At 43.8% G+C, this 10,827-nt stretch overlaps 1 protein-coding gene across 1 annotated transcript; it reads left to right on the top strand.

Annotated features, from left to right (window-relative positions):
- The first annotated feature begins 1,787 nt into the window (after positions 1 to 1,787).
- PAQR9 (progestin and adipoQ receptor family member 9) lies at positions 1,788 to 9,585 on the top strand. Its single transcript, XM_073359768.1, has one exon. The coding sequence runs from the start codon at positions 2,048 to 2,050 to the stop codon at positions 3,110 to 3,112; it is 1,065 nt and encodes a 354-aa protein (XP_073215869.1). The 5' UTR covers positions 1,788 to 2,047; the 3' UTR covers positions 3,113 to 9,585.
- The last annotated feature ends 1,242 nt before the right edge of the window (positions 9,586 to 10,827 follow it).

The raw sequence follows: 10,827 nt of genomic DNA on the forward strand, positions 1-10,827 counted from the left end.
AAGGCTAGGTGATAATACTCCTGAAAAGGATCTGGGGTTTATTGTGAATCACAAATTGAATATGAGTCAACAATGTGAGCATCAGTGAAAAAGGCTAATATCATTCTAGGGTGTATTAACAGGAGTGAAAGACACAGGAGATAACTGTCCCAGCTCTACTCTGCACTAGTGAGGTCTCAGCTGGAGCACTGTATTCAATACTGAGTGCTACACTTTAGGAAAGATGTGGACAAACTGGAGAGACTCCAGAGGACAGCAACAAAAATGATAAAGGGTTTAGAAAACCTGTCCTGACCTCTGAGGAATGGTTAAAACAATTGGGCATGTTGAGTTTTGAGAAAAGAAGACCAGGGGAAGACCTGAAGACTATGGGAGGGACCTGAAATATGTTAAGAGATTATATAAAAAGGACCATGACTATACATGATTACAATGTAGAAAATTTGTTCTTTATGTATTACAATGTGATAAAGACATTATTTTAGAATGGTCTACAGTTGCCAAGTGTTTTTGAAAGATTTGTTCAAATTACAAACAAAAAGGGGAAACACACCAGAACAGCAAAGAACATCCTATTCATTTGACCACGACCCTGAGCCTGCAGCCCCTTACCGAACTTTCTGTACTGTCTTATATTTACTACCTTTCAGTGTAGTTACATGTTTACAGTGCATTTTTCTCTATCACTTTTAACATTCTGATTATGTAACTGTACCAATTACATAACTGTATGGTTGATAAATGTAGGATTTATCTAAGGATCAATCCAGAGCCTCGGCTGTCAAGCCAATTGCAGATTCTCACTATCCCACAGCATGCAGAAAGCTCCTGTTCACATTACATACCATAAGTACAGTATATATATATATGTTCTTCCCAGGCATGCAGAATAAAGATTTCACCGCAAGTCTTTTACATAGATTGGTGTCCTTTCCATAGTACAATGTCACCAAAAGAAAACATGGCCAGCATGGTTCTTTGATGTATTCATTGAAATATAGAGTGTAAAGATCAAATGAATTAAAGTTTAACCAGGTAGCTCGCCTAGGGGACGGGAAGGGGGTTGCCAGGTCTTTGTTTTGTTTGGTCAGCGGTTCCCGATTTTGGCATTGCTGTCTCTTCTCTCCCAGTGGGCCCCCTCCTTACTGTTGTCAGGGCTTCTTATGCGTCAGATCTGATGCATTTAGTATGACTGTGCATTTAACACACTAAAATGTGTAAGGTTTTTTAATGTTCCACTTGTGTCGGTTATACTCCAATGTGGCCAATTTAAAAAAAGACAATACAATAGCGTGCCCGTTTCAAAGCACCTATTGTGTATTTCTCCCCAAACCGTCCTCCCCTTAACCTCCCTTCCCCAAAGTGGCTGCCTTGTGAATTGCCTAGAAGGACGCGACAGGGAGCCGAGGGAGAGAGACCGTGATGACAGTGACATGCAAACCACAGCACCGCGGAGAGGAGTGGAAAATTCATCCCCCGGCTGACAGTGTATCGGGTGTTCAGAGACGGGGGCGGGGTAGGCGAACTGTCCCAGGCCTTACAAATCAATGGCTCCCCCCGCCCAAGCCGGGGGAACCCGCCGCCTGCGCTCACAGCGCATCAATCATTAACCGGCACGGCGGGGGAGGCGTGCACCGAGCAGGAGCAGGCATCGCGTTCTCCCGGGGGGACTCGGGGCCCCCAGCCGGGCAGGGTCTCGGTCTCCTCCAGCGGCAGGGGCTGAATTACCGCGAGGCTGGGCTCGTCTGCAGGAGGAGCTGCCTCCGCGCGTCGGCTGGGGCGATGCTGCCGCTGCTGCAATGAGCGATGCTGGGGGGGAGGAGGAGGAGGAGGAGGAGAAGCACAAATCCACTGCAATTCCTCCTCCGGCGGCGGCGGGGAAAGCGGCTTTTCCTTCGCCGGCTTACATCACCAGCCCCGCTCCGGCTCGGCGGCTGCGGCTCCGGGGCCCCAAAGGCGCCCTCTCCTCCCCCCACCGCGCCCCCGCCGCCACCCCCGCAGCGGAGCAGCGCCGCGGCTGGCCGAGGGGGCTGGGGAGGGGGGCACCATGCCTGGAGGCCGGGCAGCCAAGGACCAGGCGCCTCCCCCTCCTCCCTCTGCCCCCCTACTGCGCTGGGACGAGGTGCCCGATGACTTCGTGGAGTGCTTCATCCTGTCGGGCTACCGGCGGCTGCACTGCAGCGCCCAGGAGTGCCTGGCCTCGGTGCTGCAGCCCACCAACGAGACGCTCAACTTCTGGACCCACTTCATCCCCCTGCTCCTCTTCCTGAGCAAGTTCTGCCGGCTCTTCTTCCTGAGCGGGGCCGGCGAGCTGCCCTTCCACCACCCCTTCCTGCTGCCCCTCTGGTGCTACGCCTCGGGCGTCCTGCTCACGTTTGCCATGAGCTGCACGGCCCATGTGTTCAGCTGCCTCTCGCTGCGCCTGCGCGCCGCCTTCTTCTACCTGGACTACGCCTCCATCAGCTACTACGGCTTCGCCAGCACCGTGGCTTATTCCTACTACCTGCTGCCCGGCCTGCGCCTGCTGGACGCGCGGGCCATGAGCCGCTACCTGCAGCAGCGCCTGGGCTGGCAGCTGGACTGCAGCCTCCCCATCGCCCTCTACAGCGCCCTGGTGCTGCCGGTGGCCTTTGTGCTGGCCGTCACCTGCACCGTGGCGTGCTGCAAGAGCCGCTCCGAGTGGTGCGCCTACCCCTTCGCCATCCGGACCTTCGTCTTCGCCATGCCCCTCAGCATGGCCTGCCCCATCATGCTGGAGAGCTTCCTCTTCGATCTGCGGGGGCAGAACCCCACCCTCTTCGTCTACTTCTACAGGCGCTACTTCTGGCTCCTGGTGGCCGCCTTCTTCAACGTCAGCAAGATCCCCGAGAGGATCCAGCCGGGGCTGTTTGACATCATCGGGCACAGCCACCAGCTCTTCCACATCTTCACCTTCCTCAGCATCTATGACCAGATGTACTATCTAGAAGAAGGGCTGTTGCAGTTCCTCAAATCCCCACCTGCCTCCCCTACCTTCCTAGGCACCATTGGATATATGCTGCTCTTAATGCTTTGCCTGGGAATGGTCATAAGGAAATTTTTGAACGTTGCAGATCTCTGCAAACAGGACTAAGTGGCCAGGTATATTTATTCCTATTGTGATTCCTGTTCTTATTCTTTTTAGAGGATGCTGCAAAATTTAAATGAAATCTACAAAGGAGCCTGGTACCTTTCTATTGAAAGTGGTTGTTTCCTCCTGTCAGTCACTGAACTGCTAGAATACTACTATTACTCTTAAAACAACTAGGTTCCCAAGGGAAGAAATCAAGCACTATTGTTTATAACTACTCCTACATTGTTGTTTAGGACACAAGGTGAAACCATTTAGCACTACTGTTTAATTTGCTAGGAAAAAAAATGCATGAACTGTGAAGGCCCCTTTACTAACTCTAGACTGTTTAGGAGATTGTTTAGGACACAAGGTAAAACCATTTAGCACTACTGTTAAATCTACTAGAAAAAAAGAATGCATGAACTGTGAAGGCCCCTTTACTAACTCTAGACTGTTTAGGAGATTATTTAAATCAGCAATATATGCACCGGCATCAGGATTATACACACAGATTTTTAATCAAATCCTATGTGGAATTCCCTAGCAGATTATGCACTGAAGTTCTTCTTCTGTACTACTGTAATAGCCCTTTGAGGTCACATGCACTGGAACTGGATTTTAAATGCAAACAAGTTGACAGCTGTCCATAGTTTTTTTCCCCCTAGTGTTATTGCCTTTGTGGCAACCAAGCTACAGCTAAGATTTTAGAGAGAAAGGTAAACAACAACTGTGAACTATTAGGGAGCTATAACTTGATCAAGGGATTTTGGTCATTTTGTGTGACTGAAGCTTGAATGGTTGGTATAGTCATTCCAAGGCAAAATAGAAATACAGAGCCAGATTCTTAGCTGGTGTAAATTGGCACAGTTCCATTGAAGTCATTGGACCAGAAGAGGATCAAGCCCGGAGAACCAAAACCTAATTTCCTACTCACACAAAGCTCCCATTGACTTCAATAGGAGGTTCGTGGAGCTGAGAACATGATTTCACCCTCAAGACCCTAATCCAACAACATCTGATTTATTTTTTAAAGTTATTAAGTATATTAACCTGATTTCTGCTTCCCCTCTTTTTCTGCTCTTTAGTTAGTTGGGGCCAGATTCTGTCACCTTAGATTACTATAGAATAAGATACTACAGAAGATGCATAGGAACTACTGAATGCGTTATAGGAGGCAGAATCTGGCTCTAGATAAGTACTCAGTTTTATATTTTGACATCCTTCCCCTGCTGCTTCATAATTCAGTTTACCTCTGCGGCAGCTGGACATTTTAAAGCCCTACCTAAGTGGCTGTGCTGTGGATGTTTCAGAGGCCAAAAGTTTTAATTGGGTGACTCTTCCAGTTTACAGGTTAACAACACCCATGAATAGATTTTTAAAAAAATACAAATTTGCAGTGTCTTTGCACAGTAACCCAGGTATTATCAGCAAAGGGATGACTTAATTATTAACAACATACTATTGATACTAATAAAGATTTTGTAGATTATAAATGGATGGGGTTTTAAACAGAAATATTTTAAGGTTATATGACTGGACAAACAACAAGCATGCAATAATATAATACAAGGAAATTACGGTCAAAGTTCAGGTGGCAAACTACTTGTTATGCTCCATTTTAAAAATGTATGATGTCGCTACTTACTGGAACTCTAGTCTTATATTGCACAATAACTTAACTACTCATTATACAGGGCAGATTCGTCTCTACCTGTGGAAATACATTTCTGCCTATACATTTGTTTTAAGATATGATGCATCAAGCCCTAATTAAGTATTTGGGGCCCAATCTTGTAGTCCTGATTTAGGAAAAAACTCCCATTGTCATCAAAGGGTGTTGTGGTTGAGTAGGGATTGCAGGATCAGGCCCTTAATTTGAGGTTGGAGTCTTCACACAAACATGATTTTGAAGGCTGAATGCATCAGTGACTGTCATATATAGAGGGAGCTCCTGTGATGGTTCTCAAGGTACCCAGGACAGAGTCACCTTATTATCCTCCTGCCTCCAGAGAGAGGGAAACTTGCTTGTGCTTAACTGGGTGTTAGCTCCTTGACACCACCAGCCTGTTAGCCACACAAGTACTTTTTTCTGGGCTATACCAGCCCTTACTTTACCTTGCAGGTTAACAATAGGTGCAGCCCAATCCCCAAACCCTTTGAGGTGTTCCCTTGTAATGTCCAACCCCTTATCCACTAAATACCATGTCACAGAAATACCTGGTCTTCTGCCCCCAAGAGAACAGTGTACACACCAACTTTTCTGATTCAACACAGGATCAATACCTTGCTTAATACCACAGCACTGAGATATATTTATAGTGAAAAACAACCATAAATTTATTTTCAGAGATTCAATAGCTGGTGAATAAGGGTAATGGAAACACAAAGGTTACATATAAAACAAAATCATAACACACTTTCTAGAGACTAAACTCAACTATTGTCTTAGCCTCCTTGTCGAATGAAGTTTCTCACCCAAAGCCTTTTTCAACATCTTCAGTGAAGGCTGGTTGTGATCCCATTTTCATTAATGTAAACACACTGCCCATTTACTTCCTAAATGCAGGATGGTGGGGTATCTACTCTGTTCCCCAAATATAGTTCAGCAAACCTTTGAAGTATATCTGAAGATAAGTTTCTCTTCCCCCTGCTGTGTTTCTCTGTTAGTTTCTTGCTGAAATTCTTATAACCATCTGCATTCATCTTAGATAGGTGATGGAAGACCCACTGTGAATGACAAAATACTTTTGTGAATACTTTTGTGAATGACAAAATACTTCATTTACATTTCAACAGAGAATACATAAATAAACATCCCTTGTCTGACAGGAAACCTCTATCCACCCCTGCTGTAATACAGACTCTAAGAACATATTTTCAGTATACATACAGAACTCCTTACATAGTACAGTATTTGTACCTACATTTCACAACAATGACAATGAGCAGTGTGACCCAGCTTTTCGTTTAAGACCTCACATAACATTTTTTGGTGAACCAGAATGTACATACCAGAATCAGAATAATATTGTAACCCCCCTTGCCAGTTGGCATTGAGGAGGGCTTGGGTCACTCCAAAAACCACCGCTCTCATAACACAAGGAGATTTTCAAAGACACAAAAACCCTTTAGATGCTCCACTTCCACTGAAAGTCAATGGAAGTGGTGCATTTAAACTCCCATTTATGCCTTTGCACATATTTCCCAGAATGCTTATCACTAGAGTCCTTTGTGCCTGAGCAGAAGCAGACGTTTTCCAGTGTGGCTTCCATTAAGACCCGTTGGTCCAATGACTTCTTCCACTCTTTTCAGATAGGACTCAGTTGGCAGTCTTTGTGCACCCAAAACTTTCACTGAAGTCAGAGAGAGTTTCAATCTGGCAAGGAGGATTACGCCTATCATGAGTTAGGGCTGCTTGAATCCATAGATAAATTCTCCTCTTCACTGCCTACTTTTGAGGTTGTTTAAGACAGAGAATTCATCCTTCCCCATTCCATGACATTCATCTGGTGATTATTGAGGCATGTTGTGGCCCAATGAGATGCAGTTTTTCTCATGACCCAAGAGGTGGATAATAGAGGGAAAAGGGGGTACACTTCACCTTATTTCCCTACATATTTTTTACATTATCGTAGTTTTGGTTTTATCGAGCTACAGTATTTAATAGGATATGGCCCAACACAAATATATCACATTCATTCTTTGTCAGCCATGGGTCTGCTAACACACAACTTGTGAAAGAGCCACTTGAGGAGTCATGAAGCATGTGACTAAATTGTGTAAATCCGTGGTTCTGCAACTGTGGTCCATGAGTATTTATTGATGGTCTGTAGAGAGCAGGCTGGTCCCATGTGCCTGTCTCCTTGTTTCCAGCTGCTAAACTGCAGTAAAAGATGCTAAAACTACATTAAACATTTTCCTGATATTACTTATCCATGTAAATGATTATAGTTTCCCCAGTGGTGTTACTCAATTGCCAGTAAGATAGGAGGTGGTCTGCACAGTAGTCAGTAGGAGGGGAGATTATCTCAAGGACCAGTCTCTCTATTAAAGATGTGGTTCACACTGAAAAGTTTTGAAAATCTTTTAGATAAATACAGAGTCAGCTCAGGCAGCTGCACCATGTTCCAAACTCCCCGACTTCCAAGGGAGTCCTGAGTGTGGAGCCACTGCAGGATCTGACCCATGACACTGTTAGAACATCTACATATATTATGCACATATACAGTGAGTTTGAGATTAATGTTGATGTTTCAGGTGTGATTCACCCGCATTAAAAGAAGACATTTTTATTAGTTAGATGGCTCATCCAAGCTTCAAAATAAATTATTTCTTTCAAAGATTTTTTTTAAGAGATGGCATTACAGCATCCAACCAGTAATGAAGAAACGTACGAGAAATCAGAAAGGCCAGGAAGAACAACTCTCAATGCTAAGAGACAGCTCAGAAACAGCTGAGAGTATAATCCAAATGTAGAGAAAGACTTTAAACCATATTACATAATGAGTTTTATTTGTGCTTGTCAGTAACAATGTAGAGGGCATCTTGAGAAGCAATGTCAAAAAGGCCATGGCTAACTTGTAAAAATACATTTGATATTTGCAGTTAGGCAATGTGAGATCATCTATATATATCCCCATTACAGACAACAGTACATGGGCTTGGATTATCTATGGTTGCAAGTATAACTGGAATCTTACTTCCATTCATAAATCGTGGCTGTAAATCCCACCTGATTTATAGATTTGTGCTCAATAAGGCACCACTAGGTAATATTCAGGACATGGCTTCATTCTGAACATTTGTATTTCAGCAAAGTTTTGAGGTGTATTTAACATCTAAGCCCATCTGTTCAATGATTTATGAATGCTGATCGCAAATGCAGCTTTCTGATTTACTATATTGTCAATGCACTGGATGTATCAAAGGGTGAGTGAGTACAGGTAGGTCTGCCTAGCTTTCCAGAATTATAACTAATATCTTTTTGTTTTAAATGCAGATTAATATTAAATGGTTACAATGATAATTGCCACATTTCTCTGCAGAATTTCTAGGGAGCTGTTACTTGAATGTTTATATTTATTTGTTGAAGGGCACATATGTGGATAACAACACAATCTGATATATTTGATGGCCAGTTTTTAATGAATATAGACAAAATATAATTGAGTTAGGGAGGCCAGCAGTGGGATAAACCACCCTCAATTATGGGACCCATTTCTGCTCTGATTGAAGTGAATGGCAAAACTCCTATTGGCTTAAATTGGAGTAGGAACCATTCCTAGGCTTGCAATCATACCTAAGAGAATTCAGTGCATCCACAGTCATGTCTAGAGCTTAGACAGCAGGTCTGCTTTCTAATAGCTATGAGCCTGGGGGGCATTGTAGGGGACAAAATCTTGCAGGGCATTGTATAGGCACCTGCCAGAAAACACACACCTAGCATAGAGAGCAGAGAGTGAAAGATTTCTGCTCCAGTCCTGAAGAGTGGGTACTTTTCAGAGCTTTTGTGAACGGAGTCATGGAGGGCTGGTGTCTAGGGCTCAGAAGCATGACCTATGCTTTCTATATGCTTTTCCTTTCTTGGCCCAGCAATGGTCCCCATCCTGACACACTTGTGCAGGTGTGCACAGACCACGTGTGGGGCTGCTGCTACACAGAATGTTGGTACACAACATTATTTTGTAATGAATGTGTGCCCAGCACCGTAGCTTAGGTAGTGACATGTCCATGAGGAATGACAAGCTTCCCAACTACATGTAGCATGTGAACTAGAGTAGAAATTACTCCTGTGAGTTACACAGCTGGTCTGTAGAAACTCTCCTATAGTGCTATGGCAATACTGGAATTCTTCACGTGGGAAGCTTGTGTATCCATTTGTATGTTAGAATCTAGAATGCTGAGCCAGCTCACAGCTGTTTCACAGCAAGGCTAGCATCTGAGCTCTGGAAACAAGGTGAAAGGGTATGGATACACAGAGTTCTAGTCTGCATGCCAGGGGAGAGATTTGGCAGTTAGAACTAGAATCATTATTATGTTTTCTCATGTGAGAGTTGATTATTTGTTTAAAGTTCCCCGCTCATTGTGTCTGTGCTGAATTCAGCCTCATTTATCATGTTTATGTCAACAGTACCCAACGAAAGTGTGAATCTGATAGTTTGCTTTATTTTTATGTATAAATTCCATTGCAGTACAATATTCCAGGCTGTGCAATTGTAAGGAATTATTGCATTTCATGACTGGTTAAAGTCATTGGGTTGACATCCACATGCCTTATAGCACCAAATAATGCATACAGTAATAACCCAGATAGCCACAGCAAGTCTTATTGACTGTAACAGTCAACATGATCAAGTGGTCTGAAGAGAGGCCTGAGAACCAGGAGCTCCTCCCATCTGTAAAATGGGAATAATAAACCTTACCTACCTCACAGGAGTGTTCTGAGGATTAGCTAATGTTTGTAAAGCGCTTAATAAAATGCAAAGTACTCTGTAGGTGCTAAGTAATATTCATTGACACAAGGAATGTCATATTCGAAGGGGCTTTTAATCTCCCTGAGAGAGGACTATGGCTCTTTCTAAAATCAGGAACTCCTGGACAAACAAGTGGGCTGTGTACCCTATCTATCCTCCTCATAGTCCTACCTCTAGAAGAGCCTGATTCTGCTCCCTTTGAGATCAATGGCAAAACTCCCACTGACTTCGATGGGGACCTCAGAAGGCCTCAAATGAACGGTACACCTTTTTACAAGCCAACTAAATGCAAAGGAGTCAGCAGAGAAGCAGGGAGGAAAGCAAAAGAGGCTTGCTTTTCTTTTATAAATGCTGACTAGTGATTCATTTGTACAGAGCAGCCCTTTAGCATTCATGAGTCCTGGTTGTTCATTTGGGGCTTGATCCTATTCCCAGTTATTGTGATGACAATGGGGAAAGATTTCCATTGATGTAAATGGGAGTAGGATCTGGCCTCATGGCCTTTGTACTCTGTTAACTCTTATCTCAGTGATAAAGACCTGCTGCACCAGTCCTGATTAAATAAGTAATATTTAGGGAAGAGTAAACTTTGTTCATTTGTTGGATCGATCTAACATACATACACCCCAATGACTTCAGCCAACTCAGGCCTTGCCCTTTACATGCATCAAAACTGAACGTAACGCATCTGATCCGTCTCTTCATCCATTTTGCCCTTCTCTCTAGAAATCCTCTAGAATCACAGCTACAAGCAGTACAGCTGCATAACTTTTAAGGCACAATTTAAAGCTAAGGGTATGAAGTGTGGGGCACCATCCTTTATATACTCAGGTGAGATGTAAGAAGATAAGAAGGTTTTACATGGATCAAAAGATACAGACCTCCTTTCAATATGTTTATTTCTGCTGGGGCTGAAGTAGAAAGAAGCTAAATGATTTCTTCCCCTCACAGTTTGCTAAAGGAGGGCCTACTCTGCTCCACTGAAATCAATGGCAATTTAGCAATTGACTCAAATGAGAGCAAGTTCCCATAATTATTTAAGAGGAAAGACCACCAGTAGACTTCCAGTTCCCTGGGAGCTTTTTCATTGCTGGCTATATTTAAATCTCAAGGAGCCTCCAGTTGCACCTTCCTGCTGTAGGTGAATGCCTTAAGGCTTGCAGTTGCAAATGGGAGTCAATAGTATGGAGAGGCATAAAAAAATACAGCGACAGTTGCATCTTTTTATCAGCTACTGATTCAAGCACATTTTAGTATAAAGGA

The sequence above is a fragment of the Lepidochelys kempii genome, chromosome 9 (assembly GCF_965140285.1).
Source record: "Lepidochelys kempii isolate rLepKem1 chromosome 9, rLepKem1.hap1, whole genome shotgun sequence".
Taxonomy (NCBI): Eukaryota; Metazoa; Chordata; order Testudines; family Cheloniidae; genus Lepidochelys; species Lepidochelys kempii.